Source organism: Berghia stephanieae, chromosome 4, assembly GCF_034508935.2.
Source record: "Berghia stephanieae isolate SIO BIC M18660-M18661 chromosome 4, UCSD_Bste_1.3, whole genome shotgun sequence".
NCBI classification, from domain to species: domain Eukaryota; kingdom Metazoa; phylum Mollusca; class Gastropoda; order Nudibranchia; family Aeolidiidae; genus Berghia; species Berghia stephanieae.
Genome location: NC_088363.1, coordinates 46,765,957 through 46,785,683, shown reverse-complemented (window position 1 = coordinate 46,785,683; position 19,727 = coordinate 46,765,957). Strand labels below are relative to the sequence as shown.

Here is a 19,727-nt window from a genome sequence, read left to right as displayed (position 1 = left end):
TGAGTGTCAAATCACAAGACAACAAAACCGTAAAATAACTCCTGTTTCATGACATTTGACTTAAAAAATATCTAGATTACAAGCGACGTCTATGCTAATTATTTAGAAAATTAATATTATATTCATGTCGAATACAAGTCTTGTTTTACTGTTAGGCGACGTGTATATATTTGCAAGTCTGATAAAACAAATTGTTCTGGGCTCATGGTTGTAACAGAAGTACTCTCAAACCAATGCAAAATGTCCATTACAATGATGTTGAATCAAGCCCGTAATTGGGTTCAATTATCAGACCTGCAAATATGTGCACGTCGGTTTTAAGCATTGGGGGGAGGGGGGTTTGAGTTTTGTTTTATTTTTGTTGTTATTGTTTTGTTTTGTTTTTGTTTTGTTTTTTGTTTGCTTTGCTTTGTTTTGGGTTGTTTTTTTTTAACTTTGTTTTGCTTTTCTTTTTTTTTTCCGTTTGTTAGTTTTTTGTTTTGATTTTTTCTTTCACTTTTCATACTTATTCCATTTCATTAAATATCTTAATTATTGCATATTCTCTACTTACCCGTCCATCCACTCACTCTGAGATTCAATAAAACGGATATGATTTTTCTGTGGTGGACATTCACTATCAGAAACGCAGACATAATCCTCCAGAGGAATGTAATCATACTTGTCCTCTTGTTTACTCGTTACTAAGGCAACATCCTCCGTGTATTTTGGGGCCGGCCTTAAACTGCCAATACTGTTGTTGTTGTTATTATTGTTATTGTTAGTATTGACCGCGTGAGTAATCAATGGCTGGTTTTCGATTGAGTCATAGCTGTTGGTTTCGGCCATTGTTGTTGTCATAAGCACAAGAGCGTGAGTCACGGAGTTTTCTTATGGTTAAAAAAAGACACTATTATCTGGGTTGTATTAGGTCTGATCCATTATAATAATAATATGCCATAGCTTGGCAATGTCATGTAGGCTTCTTGCGACTGACGTCACACTTCTTGTTTGTTGGTGCTGCTTGACAGCCATTGAAGTGATTAATTATTAGTTCACAATACCTCTCTATTTGATTATAAAGGGGTTAAATATCCATTTACATTTTGATGTTAGAGACGACTTTTTGTTACTGGTTTTGCCAGCCAGAAAAGAATAGTCCATTAGAGCCATGGACCGAAGCTTGTCAGGGTTGACATTGCATAAAACGGACAGTAATAATTACCTGTCACTTTTGGTAAGGACATTTTATTGCAATGCTTTTATCCAGATCTTACAGATCCAGCTACCCCCCCCCCCCCTCGAAAAAAAAAACGACAAACAATTTGCTGATCAAGGATCAGAGAAAAAACCCCGGCTGTCCTACCTGAATGAGTATCAATCCGTGTTCATCTAAAGACAGAACTGGCATGCAGTTTACTGAACCACATACTGTTTATTATAAAATTAAACCATGGATTACTGATAAAATGGGCTTTTTGGTTTGGATTTGAGATTTTATTTTTAAATGTGAATTGTAAAAAACTACAGATTTTTTACAAATTTGGATTACACCTACACACATAATATTGCAAATATCTATATGAGATAGTACCTATATAATGTAAAACCAAAATAATTATGTTATTTTCGTCTTAATTGAGTCATGCTAGTAATTTAATAAAAACGGTTTTAATATGGTTAATCCTAAACATAAAGTAAAAAATCTAAAAACAAAAAAATATAATTATATTGTATGGTCTCCGTATAGTTAAAGCTTGAAAACGTCAGTATGGCTATTACCGACAAAAAAAATAAAATTTGAGTTAATTATTACTTCGAGCACGTTAGTATATTCTATCAACAAGTAGCTACACACATTATGCCTTTTACCAGTTAATTGTCTAGCTCTGGAAAGACTTGTATTTATAATTTGTCCAGAAAACTTGTCCGTCAAATATCGATCGATTAAAGTGACCCTCGTCTTGGCAAAAAAAAAAAATCAAATAAAAATCAAACAACTCTTAAACCTGGGACCTCATGAAGTCCCAGGTTTGAGAGCTTTTGCCATGACGAGAGTAATTTAAATCGATCGGTTTTTTGAAGGACGAATATTCTGGCAAAAAAAAATTAATAAGTGTCTCTCGAGAGTACGGCAGTGAACAGGTTATAATTGGATTTTTAAAAATATAAAAAAATTATTACAATCTTTACTCCGTTTTTTTTTTAATGGAAGGGATGGAAGTTTAATAAATTTAACTGAGGAAAACACAACTTTGTATATTTCATAGTACAGTATAACTCACAACCGACACGACGACTACTCAAGCACACACTACATAAACAACACATACACGTTGATCATAATCGCACTAAAAAGTGATATTAAGACTATCTTTATAATAAAGATAATCGTAATATCACTTATTGTTAGTGCGATTAGCCTTTATACTATATCACATTAGACAAAACTATGGAACATGGTGATGACTCGAGACACGCGTTTATAAAAATCTGATTTTACACAAGGTGAATAACCAATCCCTACACAACGATAAAAGATAAATGAATTCTCTCCATTAGGTATTCAAATAGAAAAAAATATCACATGAAAATAGTATTTTAAAAAAATTATATACAAACAACAACAACACCAAAAAAAAAACAATTAATTTTCCTTTGTGAATTATTATTAAATATCTATGAGATAAGTATCTCTCTCCAAAACATCTTTTTAAAATCGTAGTTTTATATTTATTCCAATATTTTTATTTACCGCGTAAAAGAAAGAGAATTTTCTAATACACAATGCAACACGAACATTGTTCACAGCTCATTTATTTGATGGACTGAGCGATAAGATCAGTATGAAGTTGTAGTACGACTAAATCAAGTACAACACAACACATCATTAACAAAAATGATATCAATGATGTTTGTACCGGCGTGTACGTCTTTATACTCATATCACACCTACACATCATTGTGACAGCAAATCATTGGCGGTGAAGATAAAAGACGGTCTGCTATATCTACTTTTAATAAACACATTTTAAAAACATTTTGGCCAGAAAACTCTTCATTCAAACACTGATCAATTAAAATGACCCTCATCTTGTCAAAAACTCTCCAACGTGGGACTTAACTGTAATAATATATAATATATGGCAGCAATACCTTTTTTGATATTCGAAGGGCAAGTTTTCTGGCCAATGGTTTAATACTGTCTTTTCATAATATTACAGAAGAGGCTTTACTCTGCACTGAAGTGAAACTACAAAACTCCTTTTAAATGTCGGTCTGAAAACTTTTACTTCATTCATTGAATGATAGTTCACTCGTCAAAATATTTTAACCCGAGACTTCAATCAGCTTGATGCTCTCCTTGGTCGATAGAAATACTATTATTATGAATAAATGTGTTTTTAAGAAGAATATTCTACAAGTTAACGGTAATTTTGACATTAAAATAAAAGAATAAGTTTTCAGACCAACACGTAAAAACGCATTTTGTCAGTTTAGCCTTGTGTTATGATAATGTTGAATCAGCTATAATCGGATCGGTTATAACGATTTTATGTTTTAACATCATAACAAAACACTCTGATAATCAGGAGGTCTGCGGTTCGATCCACCGTAAAGGTAGGCTATTCCATTTTGGGATGGTTTTTTTTTCTCTCTCTCTGCTTTGTCTGGAACTGATTTATACACACGTTTTCAAGGGGAAGGTAGGGGGGGGGGGGGGGGGGGGGATGTTGGAGGGGGCTGGTTTTAGGGTGTGTTTTTTGTTTTATATTTGTATTTGATTTTTTTGTTGAGTTTTATTTTCTATGTTTTTATTTTGTTGTCTTGTGTGTGTGTGTGTGTGGGGGGGGGGGGATTTTGTAAGAAAAATTTATTGCATTATAAAAAATCTCAATTTTTGTCGGTAACAAAACACGAGATCAGTTGCTAACGATGTGCACATATTTGCGTGTCAGATAACTGAATGCAATTATGGGCTTAATTTTAAATTATTGTAATGGAGAATAATATTTCACGGTGGTTTGAATTGAAAGTATGTATTTCCATCACAATCATAAGCCTATAACATTTTGGGTTATCAGACCTGCAAATATGCACACGTTGATTGCTGCTTTAATCAGAACAAATAAAGATGCCTTGGCAGTCGAAACAAGTTGAGATGACTTTCAATATGAAATCCTGTACGTATCTAAATCTTATTTGTCTTCATTAAATATTGGTTTTATCTCTATTTTTATAAGGTACTTAAGTCTTTTGTAGATAGTTCGAAGATGACGTCACTCAGGCCTTTGTTATTGTTTTTGCCATCCGCGTTTGTGAGTTGTTCTCACTAAACTGTATTAACCAGACTATAAAAGTTCATGGTTACACAGAGTTTGTGTGTTGGTCCGTTATACTTCCGGATGGCAATGTTGTGAACTCCTTGGCCAAGCGCATTCTATCTATACAGATTCGTTATATTCACCCTCTGTGTATTCTGCTCTACCAACTGAGCTACCGATTTAATACTGTTTTGAGATGATGTGTTACTTAGATGTACTGTTGATTTTGATTTTGACCTTGTCTGGTTTGAAGACGCCGACAGATAATCAATTCTTTGACACCTACAATAAAATGCGTATTTGTTGTGATCGGTTGAATGGGTTAATTAACCAGTTAAACGCCTTACTCTGGAAAGACGCGTATTTCAAAATTTTGGACAGAAAACTCATCCTTCAAATATCGATCGTTTTAAATGACCCTCATCTTGGCAAAACTCTCAAACCAGGGACCCTCGCAAAGTCTTTAAAAAAGTCCCAGGTTTGCGAGTTTTTGCCAAGATGAGAAAAATTTAAATCGATCGATATTTGAAGGACGAGTTTTCTGGCCAAATTTTTAATTACGTGTCTTTCTAGAGTTATGACAGTTGACTATGACGGTATGTACTAAAATGATAAATAACCTGTTTATGATACCATTTCCACTAATGGGAATCAGACCGTGTCCGCCGGAGGAGTCGTGGCTGTTTGAATACGATGGAAATAATTTACGTACTTTAATATCGGTTTTGATATATTGCGTTGTCGATAGAAACAATTTTGTGCCTTGTAAGCTTATGTGGTATACTATGAATACTTGGTGTTATTATTATTATTATTATTATTATTATTATTATTATATTATTATTATTATTATTATTATTATTATATTATTATTATTATATTATTATTATTATTATTATCATATTTTTTAAAATTTATTTTTATTGTTTTTATTGTTATGACTATCAAATCATTATCATCATCATCATCATCATCATCATCTTCATTATTATTATTATTATTATTATTATTATTATTATTATTATTATTATTACTATAAATATTATTATTTCTATAATGATACTAATAACGATGATGATGATAATGCTAATAACGATCATGGTGATGATGATGATGATGATGATGATAATGATAATAATTATGATGGTGATGATGATGATGATGATGATGATGATGATGATGATGATGATGACTGATGACGACTGATATTTTTTTTAAAGGCATAAAAAGAAAAAAGTAAGAGGAAAATGATGAAAGTGACATTATTATCATCATATCCAAATACTTACTGAGTAATGTCATTCATATTGAATAGGGACACCAATACACACCAATCACTTCATTGTCATATTATTATTATTAAGGCCACAATCTACTCCAATACAAACACTGACTGTCATTTAATAGGAATTTGAAAGCCGTCCACTCCTGACCTCAGACCATTGATTACGATTATAGATGGATGGACATAATGATATAACAACACTCATTTAGATTCATTGACCGTCTTATTTCATTGTTATCGCTACTATGTCGTTCACTCGCAAAGTACTTTTTTAATATATACATTTGTGACCCCAACGTCTGATGCTGGTATTAAATCGAGGTGATTTTCATTTTTTTAAAACATTCTATGAGACTTGGGTTAAATTGATATAATCCGTTGATGATAATGGATATCCTATTGTCTTAAAGTGTCAAAAACCAAAGTATCATATATCTGATCATTTTTGTTGTTGTTGTTATTGTTGTTGACAGTCTGTCACTCACAAAATGCCATTTTTACAGTTGTGACCCAACGTTTGATGCCGCCATTATATCGGGGTGATTTTCATTCCAAGAAAATATTTTTTATTAAAAAGATGAGACTTGGGTTAAATTGATATAATCCATTGATGACAATGGATATCATAATATTGTCTTAAAGTGTCAAAAACCAAAGTATCATATTATATCTGATCATTTTTGTTGTTGTTGTTATTGTTGCTGTTGCTGTTGTTGTTGTTGTTGTTGTTGACATTCTGTCACCAGAATAAAAATTACCATTTTTACATTTGTGACCCAAAGTCTGATGCCGGTATTATATCGGAGTGATTTTCATTCTAAAAAATGATTTTACATTAAAAAGGTGAGACTTGGATTAAATTGATATAATCCATTGATGGCAATGCGTATCATATTGTCTTAAAAAGTGTCAAGAACCAAAGCATCATATATCTGATCATTTTTGTTGTTGTTGTTGACATTTTAGCATCTGATCAATCCCTTTAAAATACGAATGAGGAGGTAGGCCACATTTTAGCAAGATAGATTTATTTCAATCGGCTAATTATATGACAATTTTAATTTACAAGTTGGCAGTCATTTTAATTGATCAATGTATGAAATAAAAGTCTCTTGAACAGTTTGAAAGTCGGGTTTTATTTTATTTATTTTATTTATTTTTTTTTGGGGGGGGGGGGGGGAGGTGGACTAGTTTAATTCATCGTCAGATGACGAATAAATTTATCTGACTAATTTGGAAGTCTTCGGTTCAAAATGTATTGGTAAGTTTTAGTTTCTTAACCAACCGAATTATGACGAAAAGTTTCCTGATCAATGATTAGTCAAGGTTTTAGAATGTCAATAATAATGATAATATAATGAAGCTTTCTCTGCTATAGAAGGAACCAAATTGACGTCATTCAGCTCTTTGTTATTGTTTTTAGCCAGCCATCTTTGTTTTTAGAAGTTCTCACTAAAAATCATATCAATCAGACTATAAACGTTTAAGGTTACACAGTTTTGTGTGTTGGTACGTTATAGTCGGCAGGCAGATGGTATGAGTTGTTTTTTTTTTTTGGTTTGTTTTTTTTTTTGCTAAACGCATATATTTTGTTTGTTTTTGTTTTGCTAAATGCATAGCATCAATACAGTTATATGCCGAAACCTCAAAGCGCTTTGCAATATCATCATAAATGTTCGACAAGTTGGGGGAGGGGGGGGGGGGGGTTATTAAAATTGATATTGAAAGATATAATGAATCGTTTTCTGGCCAAAATGTAAAACGAAAAATCATTTTGTCCCTGTACAGCAGGAGCATTCATGGCTGTGATAACACACGGTAATCATATCAATATATAGAACATCGGATTGACTATTCCTTACGTAATGTTAATGTTACAGCTACTACGTAAATGGTCATTCTCATTTTGGCCAGATTTAATTATTTATTGATATTTAAATAGATATTATGTATTATATGAATTATTATAATATGACGATTTGAAAAAAAAACCCCACAAAACACGGAGATTTTGGGGTAGAGGTAGAAAGAAAGAAAGAAAGAAGTTGTTTGTTTTTAAGAGTTTTAAGGCGCTTGTAACACATTAAGGTCATATTAGCGCCTGTCAAAAGGAAGAAAATGGGATAGTAAATTTTTTTTCAAGAATAACAATTAATGCACCCAAGAAAAATTAAGTCAGAGGAATGGTTCAAATAGGAAACATATGTAGATTCCATGAACACACTATTAGTGTACTCGTTTGAGATCACCTAAAAGTCTCATCCATACCCAAGGACAGGTCTCCATAGAGGGGACTCAAATGTTTAAATCATATATATAACACAAAAAATTAATACAATGCGTAACAGAGAGATGATTTTCAAGACAAAAAAATATCATCTCCCAAAACTCTACTTATACATTTGACTGTTTCCCTCCCAGTCAGGGTATCCGGCCAGGGCCAGGACAAAACCAATAGAAAGAAGTGCAGTTTTGTTCCCTTGTACTGTGACACTCGCCATCAGACCTATATGTCCTTGGTGGTTACTTTTAAAGGTTTTACGGCACTTGCGACCCTATTAGGTCCTTTCAGCGCCAGCAAAAAAAGGAATATGAAAGAAGAAAAGTTGTAGATCTGAAGCTAAAGCACCAAAGAAAAAGTAAGACAAAGGAAATTGACTCAAATTTCAAGCAGTATCCATGAGCAATCCGCATACGTGCTTATTTTGACGTTACAATATAGTCCTACCCAGGCACACGCAAAGGATCCCCTGTGAAGGATACACTCAAATGATTACTAAGAACAACAATATATTCAATACAATTATCAAAGTACACAACAGAAATATTATTTATAAGGACAAAAATATAATCTATGAAAAAAGAAACTATACGACTGTCTCACTTCCAGCTAAGGATCCCCGCCAGGACCAGGAAAAAATACCGTGCCATTTTAATCCAGAAATAAGACAAGAGCAACATGGAAATGGAAAATAGATATGGTGGATAGAAGACATGGCAAGTGACCTCTTTGTCCACCATGGGAGGCGATAAGATCCCACCCAGAGTCCAGCTGTGGCAGAAACAAATTTGAATTTTGGGAAAAAGTTCTTATCTCAGATTCTCGTATCAGATTTAGGTGGAAAATCAGTACTTGGCCAGTAAAAGCGTTGTTGGTAAAAATAAATTGGCGCTTTAGAGGCATCAATTCTCGTTCAACATATAAAATGATGCTGTTAGCATGGGACCCTTTGTAAAGCAATTTGAGTACATTCAGTGGATATTGCTGTATACAAAAGTTCACATCTTTATGTTTTTTTATGAATCTGGGAAGACTGGGGGAAGGGGAAAGGAGATAAGAACAAATTGTTGTTTGAAAGGGTTTTATGGCCCTTACGACACTTTAAGTTCATGTCAGCTTTAGTCAACAGGAAGATGAAATCGTAAAAAGGATGGCTCAAAATATATCTTCCTGACTAGACAAAGGTCAAAGCAAGCCCCCCAAAAAGTATCTAGCATGTCAAATGTTAATCTGACGCAGATTGGAATGTCATTTTCGCCTGCAGTCTCCCATACACACCCTTAAGTCTTTGTTTTTAAGGGTTTCACGGTGCTTGCAACACATTGGGGTTATATCAGCGCTAGTAAAAAAGAAGAAAATTGGATAGTAAAAACATCCTAGAGGTACAATTAAAAGGACATAAGGAAAAAGTAAGACAAAGGAGAATGGTTCAAATAGGGAACAGATATAGATTCCAAGAGCACACTATCAGTGTACTTAGTTTGAGATCACCTAAAAGTCTCAACCAGACACGAGCAAAAGATCCCACTAAGTGGAACACACTCAAATGTTTACAAACCATATGTTAAAATAAAAATAAAATAACAGTACATAAAAGAGAGATGATTTACAAGTAAAAAAATATCATCTCCCAAAACTGTAACTATACATTCGACTGTTTCCCTCCCAGCCAAGAACTCCGGCCAGGGTCAGTACAAAACCAAGTAATCTCATTCAAAGACAGAAAGCATGATGGAAAACAGAAAGAGGGAATATAAGTCACAGACGTGCTTCCCTGCCCACTATGGGAGGTCAGGAACCCCACCTAGACACCCTTAAGTCTACTAGTGAATCTGCTACTACAAGAAAAACCAACGATTCTAACTGCAGGACGTGAGGGGAATCCACTAAGAACAAAATAAGAGTCAAATAATAGTAAGTGCATAAATTATTTATTTTAGCATAGAAATTTGTAATACAACAATTACGATTATAATTAATTAAAAGTATAAATATTGATATTTGTAAACAGTCATAATATTACAGTAGTCTAAGGTGCTCTTTCAATTCGTTTACTGGTAACAAAGAATATCTTATTGATTACATTCTGCACATTTCTAAAGTCACCTATAAATAGGTAGCCTATATGTAACACATATCGTCTCAAATGAATGGTGTTATGTCGAAATGAACCAGTTGCCAAAAAGTGATTTGAAAGTTAAAGTAACTGAAGATTTGAGACTAAATTGCAGTTTTTGTCACTCTGAGTAACCATGTTTAAGGTACTAAATAAGATATGTGAAATTAATCTAATATTCATGTTTTTGGCTACAGAATCATATTTTAATTTTTAAGTCACTCCGACATAATACCAGTTTGAGGCAGTGTGTCATATGAGACCAACCTTCTAAAAACGGTACTATGTTGGGGCAAACTAGTTGTTGGAATTTGAATCTATAACCACAAAAATAAAACTTTGGGCTAATTTCTCTTCATTGTGATGGAAAATAATTACAATTTCTTACATTGCAAGAATCTCGAAGTTCATATTTCTTATCTTTTTCGTTCTACTTGTACATTCACCATTTTGGGTCTGATTCATTCTGACATAATAACTTTTCAAGACGGCAGGTCACATCTATTCAAATATCTAAAGCATGCATTGCATATTATACTCACCTCTATACCTAACTATTTGTCTCGTTGGATTTTTTTTTCTTGTTTATTGTTGGGGTTGGTTTTTTTCGGAGAAGGGGGGTGGAGCTTTTTGTGATACATTGATAAAAGATATTTTCAGCTAAATTCGCAATGGGAATTTCAAACCGACTGGTCGGGGAAAAGAAGAAAATAGGTATAATGATTATAGAGATTAATGGTGAATTTTGAATTCAGTGAAAATAAAAGTATGTTTTAGAAACAAAATGTGAACTGATTGTGATCATACAATTATGTCTCTTAGATACTTACTTTTATCTTCATATAACCCCAGCAATGTCATAGAGAAACGATATTATTCTTTTAAAACAAATTTCATCACTTTGAGTCTTCAACATCAGATGGCAGGCATTTCCACGAGCTGACAGCTAATGGATCGGTGAACACGATTTTACCAATGATAAATCAAATCACTCAATAATCAAATACTCCTTTCAAGTCTTGGAAAGTGAAGTCTTTGCTGGTGTTACCAAATCTGTTTGTCTGATAATTCAATTTGCAATGACCATTTCTCACATTCCTCCCCCAACCCTTTAGGAATAATAACATTCAAATCAAAGGATATGATAATATATGAGAGAAATAAATATTTTATAAGATCAAAATGACAGAAAGACATTGTATTGTAAGTTAACAATTGATTTCTAAAATCTACTGTAGGTCTACGGCCCACCACCGGCAAAACAACTTTTGACACTTTGGCCAGAAAATCTTCATTATCAATTAATTAAAATGACCTCCAGCTGACCAAAGCTGCTTAGACTAGGAAAGTCTCAGGTTTAAAAAGTGGTGACAAGTTTGGGGTCATTTAGTTGATCAATACATGAAGATTTTCTTGCCAAAGTGAAAAAAGGTGATTTATCAATGTACAGTATTATAGTAAAAAGTGTAAACATGTCTCAAGATCTTAGGAATTACACGAATCAATACATGCCACAAACCAAGTAACAATGGATAACCCTCACAACCAAAAGATGATATACTCAATATACGAAGAAATATGGGACAGATAAATATTAATCAAAAGATAGACATTAACATAACACAGTGCACAATCAGATACAACAAAATCAATGAGACAGATGGGCTAATTTTACTTAAATCAAACTTTCATGGAATGCTAGGCAGCAATAGGAATGTTTATTAATAATTGTTTTTTTCTAAACAAAAGAAAAAAACAACACACTGTTTAACTTTGCTGAATTTGAATTTTCATTAAATCCGAGTTTGTTGTATCCGAGTGACACTGAATCAATAAAGTATAAAATCATGAGATGAAAATTAGTAAGGAATGGAGTGTGTTATTTCTATATATAATAATATGCACGTATCATGATCTATTATTACTGTATAATTTAAATATCACACACATGATCTGGTGTTCAAATTGGTGTAAATGGAATGTATTTGTAAAAAAAACTTTTTGAGATCTGACATTGTGATAGTTTAAAATAATATTTTTAAAAAGAAATCAAACACTTATTCTTCCATACCGTGCAAGCATCTTGATGATATTCAATAAGACAAACAATCATTGTTATAGAAATGAAAATACTCTTATTAATTTGTTATTCATTTTTTTCATTTTAATCTGACAGGAAAAATATTTTCCTAAAGAAAAGGGTAAAAAAAAAACCAAACAAACAAACAACAAAACAAAACCAAAAAAAAAAAACAGTTTAAGTTGTTGCATTTCAAATTCAAACTGATAGGCCTTAAAAGTTAATTATTTTTCACTTAAGTTGGAATTCAAACTTGTTTAAATCAAATATTTTAACATCAGTTGTAAGTAATTTCATCGTCATAGAACAACAAGATTTACACTCATCACAAAAATGTTCAATGTTTGAGGTTGATGAGAGAACTGACAACAATAAAAAAAATATATAATAAATCTACATTTTAATTGCTTATAAAGAACACATTGGAGTGATAAGACTAACAATTGAATAAATTACATATAAATTGTAACAAAAACGTCCCTGTAATAAATAATTACATGATGATATTTAAACTATTTTGATCGCAGTGAGTTGTTGCACATTCTTTTTGCATAATAACGCAACATATCTAAAAACAAAACTATCAATTCCCTGTGATTAACGATAACAGAATTTAAAATATATTAAACATTTGAAAATCATGAATTAAATATCTTTACAGATGGGCTATGATGTTATTCTAAATTGACATTATATTTCCAATCTCTAATTACCAAGAGAGCCATAACTATTTCAAGTTCTTTGATTTTAAACGTGTTTCTTTCTTCTCTTATTTTTTTATATATTGAAATGAGCTTCTTTGCTCTTATCATTTTTTTTAAGGAGCATGTATGCTGAAAATTAGATAAAGAGTGAATTTTGGCACAAGTTCAAATGAGTTACAATAAAAATGTTCCAAGATATATTGACTTCAAATAAGTTTCTGAATCATCCCCGTAATATACCCATAGATTTTTGCTTATAATTTTGTTATATATATATATATATATATATATATATATATATATATATATATATATCATAAATAAACTCACTTTTTAAAAGTTTTTTTTTAAATGATTAAATAAAGTTTTATCTTTAAAAACTAAAACAAAAAATAAATAAATAAGAAAAGGAAAAATAAGTGATAAATTGGTATTATAGTCATCAACTCCCCCCCCCCCCAAAAAAAGTTCATAGAGGTCAAGGTCGTACTGCAGTCACTGCTCTCTTGGTGAAAACATAATGTCAATTGAGTAAAATCAAACCCAACCTGTAAAGGGGTTAACCCAATCACATTATTATTTCCATTTTCTCCCAATTAGGTGCCAATCCATCATTGTCTCTAAAACAAGAACTAGTAATCTGGTGAAGGCGTCATGACGGTGTCCACAAAACTTTGAATGTTGACATTTCCACTTGCAGCCACCCCTGCCTCCCTTAGTAAAGCGTCCACTGTAAAAAAAAATTGTTTAAATGAAAATTTTCAGTAAATTAATTTATTAGTTTAAACTAATATCTAAATCAATAAATGTAACTGAATTGTGAAATAAACAAGGAATTCCCTGAAAAATAAGAGACTTGTAAGCAGTGAATTTCAAAATGGGTACTAGCCACAATTCAAATATTGCTTTTTACATACCATATAAGAATGTATTTAAGGGATATAATCCTTCTTGGCCAAAGAGTCTGACTTTATCTTGATTGTTTTTTTGTAGTGTTAAATGGACAGCAGTCATTGTTTTCCACCCTTTTTTCTACATCTGTCAGATTCAATCAATCAATCACAACTTGTTGAACGGTGAGGTGAGATACACAAGCTTTTGACAAGATGACGATTATTTTATTTTAATATATTGATGAATATTCTGACCAAAATTCTCAAAATGTGTTTTTATAGAGTATGGCAGTCTACCAATTCATCTACATTTTTTGCAACATAAAATTTTGAAAAAACAAATTTTTTAAAAAACAACTTCCCGTGAAAATGAGATATTTGGCTAAAATTGATAAAGGAGGACAAAGTAGGTTTGAAAATAAATTCAGCACCAGAATTGTACAATATTAAGACAGATAAATCCAAATGCGTGATGATAGATTATTTGTGTGAATGAGATGATCCCTTTTTAACATTATAATTAATGCCCATTTTAGTTAGAATTATCCTTCCCTCTTTAGTATAAAAGCCTATGTAACATGAATAAAATACTCTTTTTTTATATGAGTTTTTATCCAAGTCTTTATATCGTCAGTCATTCCATGAGAACCAAGTGCTTTGTAAAGTTCATGTACCAAACGCAACAAAAATCATACCTTCTTTATCACTCAACTTCTCTCCGATGTTTGTGAGAATCTGCCTCAAAGACCTGGCACTGACATATCCTTTCTTCTCTCTGTCTTGAGCAATCAGAGCTGCTTTCAATTCTTGTTGGTTGTTTTCAACCTTGGAATGGTCGTGCATGATTTCAAGAAAGGAAGCAAAATCGATTTTTCCATCGGAAGCTGGAAAAGAAATGTAAAACATATACTTCAGTCTTTGGGGACAAGGGTAAAATAGAGACCCTATAAGATTCTTCAACTTTTGCGTTGGGAGAGGGAAAGTGCATTGGGAAAGATTTCGAATTTTCAAACGCACCAGTTCAAGAATATAATCATTATAAGCCTCCAATGACCTTACCTGTATTATTTCCTATACATATTTATTCTTTTTCATAATTATAATCATTTTCTCAAATTTAACGATTTAACGTTAAGAATTATCATTGTGGTCAGGATATAATTACAAAATCTAATTTTAGTACAACAGGATGCGTAAGGGGAAAAAAATTCTTATTCTTAACCTGCTAGGTGTTTTTTTTACAAAGGATTATAGGGGCATCTCTAAATATTTTTTCCATTACAATATAGTAAAATCTGATTTTTCCCAAAACTATAGGGGTAAAATACAAAATATTGTTCACTGACTAAATTAAATTCTTTTACTATCATAAACAGTGAAACCCCATAATACTGCAACATTTGTAAATGTAACAAAACTGGCGTTATAACAAATTAGAGGCATAACAAACAAATTTAATTAATGTGTGGCTATCACAGTCTGTGCTGGTGGGGAAGTGATAATGCCAGTCTGGTGGGGAGGGGAGGGGGGTAGAGTGGCATTATAATGAGGTTTCAGTATATCCCATGAATATATTCCAGGCTGATGTTTTTTTTTTAAAGAGTTTTACGGCGCTTGCAACACATTTAGGTCACATATCAGCGCCAGTAAAAAGGATGAAAATTGGATAGTAAAAACATTCCAGATGTGTACAATTAAAAGGACTTGAGGAAAAAGCAAGACAAAAGGGAATGGTACAAATAGGGAACAGACGTATTCTCCAAGAGCACACTATTAGTGTACTTTGAGATTACCTAAATGTTTCACCCAGACACCAGCACAATGTCCCACTAAAAGGAACACACTCAAATGTTTACAAATCATATGTATATAAAAAAAAAGTAACAGTACATAACAGAGAGATGATTTACAAGGAAAAAAAATATCTCCCAAAACTATAATTATACATTCAACTGTTTCCCTCCCAGCCAAGGACTCCGGCAGGGGTCAGGACAAGACTTAGTAATCTCATTCCAAGACAAAGACAGAAAGCATGTGGGATAACAGATATAGGGGGATAGAAGACACACCATATACCTCCCTGCCCACTATGGGAGGCAGAACCCCACCCAGATTTCAAGCTGAATTTAATACCCCCATAGCTCAGTTGTTACAGCACTCGGTTCACATGCAAAGGGACCAAAATCGATCCAGGGTGCAGTTGAGATTTTTCTTATTCCCCTGTCCATCCAGCAGTGAATGGGGAGCTGAGTCTGTTAGACTTGGTGGAAAGTACTTTGCGATAGACTAGTGTCTTGTCCAAAGGATAGAAAGCAATTGCTATTGCCAGTTTCACGCTATAGAAACGGGGATCAACTCTGGCTCCATGAGCCTAATGGCTCTGAAAGACTAATTATTTTTTTTTGTTAAAGCAGTAAATAGAAGTATACTCAAAGTCATGCTAAGATCACTATGAAACTTACACTTCATTTTCATTGTCTTGTCAAAATACTTTTTGACTTCGTCCTTTGTGACATTGGATCCAAGGGACCTCATAATGATGGATAAATCCACCTCGCTGGTTATATCTCCTTTCCTGGCATGGAAGTAGAAACACTCCTTGAAGACTGGGGATTGCATTAATAAATCAATGAGATTTCAATGACTTGGGGGCATAAGGCAACAACAACAACAACATTAATAATAATAATAATAATAATAATAATAATAATAATAATAATAATAATAATAATAATATAATAATAATAATAATAATAATAATAATAATAATAATAATGTATGTATGTATTAATACATATAACTGACTGTTTCCATTCAAGCCAAGGTATCTTGTCAGGACCATGTGAAAAAAACAAGTGACCTCATTCAGAGATAAAAACAGAAAGAAGCCTGGAAAAGGAAAATAGATACAGGGGAGAGAAGCTGAAGCAAGCAAATGATTTTCTGGCCAACAATAGGAGGTCAAAAGACCCAACCCAGGACTTGGAAGTAAATTCGGTCTCTTGCCTTACAGTGTTAAATAGTAAAAGTAATACAAACTCACCATCAATTTGTTTCTCATTGAAGTGACGAGCCTGAAGAGAAAAAATAAATTGATGAAATAACAATTATATGAGAATGTTCCTATCTATCCATATAGCAATGTATTTCAAATAAACTTTTAAAACAGCCTAGAAAAATTTATTTATCTATTTGTGAACCTCTGAAGAGAACCAATTCACATGTTTAATTGATGAGATGAAAAATCGCTTTTAGCGCAAACCCCTGTTTCTTTTTTAATCTAGTGCCAACATTCATTTCCAATTTCTCATTTTGATATTTTGTAATTATTAAAAATCTTCTTTATAGCAGATCCTTCTTGACGTTGTCCAAAAACAATCCAACAAATCTCCTTTCTAGTTTTCAACTGTGCCATGCTTCCTGCATCTGCATCTGGGGTTGTTCTCCTCATCCAGCAGTCTGCAATGTCTTGAGCGTGATCACTGTTTCCTTAGCCTCCCTCAGCTCTGCTTGTCCTTGTTGGCCCCCTCCAAGCGAAACTCTATACTTTCATTAATGTCAATAAATAGAATACAAGAGCCCTTTGGCAATTTACACACAAGAACTGTGGTGAGTATCAACACCGCAGTTTGTTTTTTTCTACAGTCATTATAATGGAAAACTAGCTAGCTACCATTATGTTAGCTGGCCAAAAAATTACAACACCAGATTGTCAAAAGTAGAGCATAAAGGCACATGGAGCCAGAGTCAATCCCAGTATGAAGCAAAAACCACAGTAACCATTGATTGTTCCCCTTTGGATAGAGTGCTTAATGCTGATCTAATAGACCAACCAACCAACCAGTCTACTGCGAATTGTGGACAGAGGGATCAGAAAAAAACTCAACTGCACCCATGGCTAATAGAATCCTTCTGCTAGTGGGAAGAGTGCTCTATCCACTAAACTACTAAGACTCGCGTATTGTCACCAGGCCAACCAACTTCTGTTCTTGTCTGCTTTAATGTTATTTCCACTATTACATCTTGAAAAATCTCTCAATTGAAAAGTTTGCCTCAAAAAGATGTTTCTCAATAAAAAAAAGTACCCCCAACTACATCAGATTATATTCACTGTGCGACTTTAAAAGAGCATGTTTTTATTTTCACAAATAGTCAAATAGATACCTAACTTTCCGGACTGAGAAAAAGTCTTGTGAAATACAATAAATATAATATAATATAAGGATCTAGCAAAGGGCAAAGCTAGCATCAAGTGAAAAATCCCAATCCATGTTTTCTGTCACTACAAAAGAATTGGTCCCTTCTGGGTGATGCAATCTATCATACGTGTTGTAAGCCAACTGTCTTATTTTCCGGAGTAAAAAAGAAAGCCTAAAAAAAATCAATTTTAAAAGGACATAACTTTAAAATTTAACTAAAAACAAAAAAGGAAAGTCAATTCTTACAGCAATGCCACCACGCATTTAACAATAAACAGCGGGAGAGAATACTCCCTAACTCCCTCATAGTTTTCAATTTTCTGTTATTTGCTTTTCCTTAAAAAATTCAAACTCCCCTATTCAGCAAACAACAACAGATAGTAACAATAGTAACAATTTTGAGAACTTCAATTACATAAACCCGATGCTGGCAAGATTGAGTAACTCAGCACGAACTCAACTCTTTTCGAATGAGGATGGTACCACTCACTTCCTCATCAATCAGGCAAATTTTCGGGAGGCCTTCCATAAGCTCCTTGTGCTAAGGAAAACAACCCAAGTATACTTTCCTAAGAAAAAATTAATAAAACCTAGTACCCCGATCTCAACCTAATGAGAAAAACAATTGCCATGGGACCTTTACAAAGATAAAAAACTAACCATAAATAGAAAAAAAAAAACAAAAAAACCCAACATTCTCAGGCTAATCCTAATAGAAAAAAAAGGCTAGGACTGCTTGGCTATGCTTACTTCAATGACATATTAATAGGAAATTTTAAACGTTCACTACTCTATAATGGTTGGTTTTAGAGTTTTAAACATATATTGAAAAACTGAATAAAGATCCAATTGAAATTGAAAGAGATGCTAGGTCTACCCCGAGTCTGGGGAGCTTACTGAATTTCTCCCAATGCCCAAATCTTCTCGTTCTTCTTTCTACATCCATTTTTTTTTCTTGACTGTGATTTTTGAAAGCGGTATATTTAAAAAAAAATATTCTAAACATTCAGAGCTGAGGAATTTTCTAATGACTTGTCTTGATTGAAATTTAATACAGTTAGAGACAAACGTTAAACACGAGACTAGGAAGAGTTGCCCCTGGGAGCGGGTTTTTTTGTTTTTTTTTTGCCATTGATGAGCTGGATTCAGAATAGAGATAAATGCCTATTATTTCATTTAATGTCGACAACTTATAATACTTATTATATATTCTTTTTTTATTTTCATGTTCTAAAACTTTCACAGAGAGAGAGATAAGGGTGGGGGGTAAAGAATCGGTAAAGTAAAGAAGAAAACATATCAAGATCTTGTACTTGCCATTGAGAATTCCTACTTAGACTGATTTTTATTTTAAAAAGGTTACCGATGTAATCACAAATATAGTCTCTGACACTCTGGATTGCTAATCATTATCATAAACGAAGAAAAAGTTAACTTGTTTTGCCACACCCATTTTTAGACACTCACCATTTTGAGATTCTTTTTCGCCTTTCGTAAAACTTTTGTGCTTCCTGTTTTCTTTATTTTCTGGACGAACTGCCAGATGGAACCACTCTTACAAGGGCCAGGCACACATCATAAATACAGTCAAAAATGTCATTGGTATAACCGCCGTGAGCCTAATATTTGCCGGTCTGACATCCAAATCATCCAAATCCAGTTATGGGCCTAGTTTAACATTGTTGTAATGGGCAATATTTATTTGCGTCATTAATTGAGATTTCCATTACAACAATGAGCCCATAAGGAATTGGGTTGTCAGACCTGCACAACAATGAGCCCATAAGGAATTGGGTTGTCAGACCTGCAAATAAGTGCACGTCGACTATAACTATAACCAACAAACAATAAGAGCGATTGATTTT

General features: G+C 33.0%; 2 protein-coding genes across 5 annotated transcripts in view; both read right to left on the bottom strand.

The window, feature by feature from the left end:
- LOC144970698 (uncharacterized) overlaps positions 1-2,889 on the bottom strand; it is a 33,669-nt gene extending 30,780 nt beyond the window's left edge. Inside the window, exons 1-2 of one of the 3 annotated variants that reach the window (XM_078910606.1) lie at positions 2,735-2,889; positions 554-1,047 (exon numbers count right to left, since the gene is read on the bottom strand). In XM_078910606.1, coding sequence (XP_078766732.1) covers positions 554-840 — 287 coding nt within the window. In that variant the 5' untranslated portion in view covers positions 841-1,047; positions 2,735-2,889. Of the gene's footprint in view, positions 1-553; positions 1,048-2,734 lie in introns of those variants that run through there. The other 2 variants (XM_078910607.1, XM_078910608.1) reach the window with 2 other exon arrangements.
- A 6,895-nt stretch (positions 2,890-9,784) lies between these two features.
- LOC144970697 (calmodulin-like protein 4) lies at positions 9,785-19,385 on the bottom strand. 2 transcript variants are annotated; one of them, XM_078910604.1, is made up of 5 exons: positions 19,330-19,385; positions 16,707-16,737; positions 16,126-16,269; positions 14,359-14,547; positions 9,785-13,500 (listed from the first exon to the last, which is right to left on the bottom strand). In XM_078910604.1, the coding sequence occupies exons 1-5, from the start codon at positions 19,330-19,332 to the stop codon at positions 13,403-13,405; spliced, it is 465 nt and encodes a 154-aa protein (XP_078766730.1). In that variant the 5' UTR covers positions 19,333-19,385; the 3' UTR covers positions 9,785-13,402. The 2 variants fall into 2 exon arrangements, with proteins under 2 accessions (XP_078766730.1, XP_078766731.1); XM_078910605.1 differs by lacking the exon at positions 19,330-19,385 and adding an exon at positions 19,180-19,291.
- Positions 19,386-19,727: the final 342 nt, after the last annotated feature.

Bases quoted from the DNA above. Each gene is read 5' to 3' on its own strand.
- LOC144970697 (XM_078910604.1), bottom strand. The intron at 16,270-16,706 runs GTGAGTTTGTAT...TGCAATCCCCAG, and splicing joins CAATGAGAAACAAATTGATG to TCTTCAAGGAGTGTTTCTAC. The intron at 13,501-14,358 runs GTATGATTTTTG...TTTTTTTTACAG, and splicing joins GAAGTTGAGTGATAAAGAAG to TGGACGCTTTACTAAGGGAG.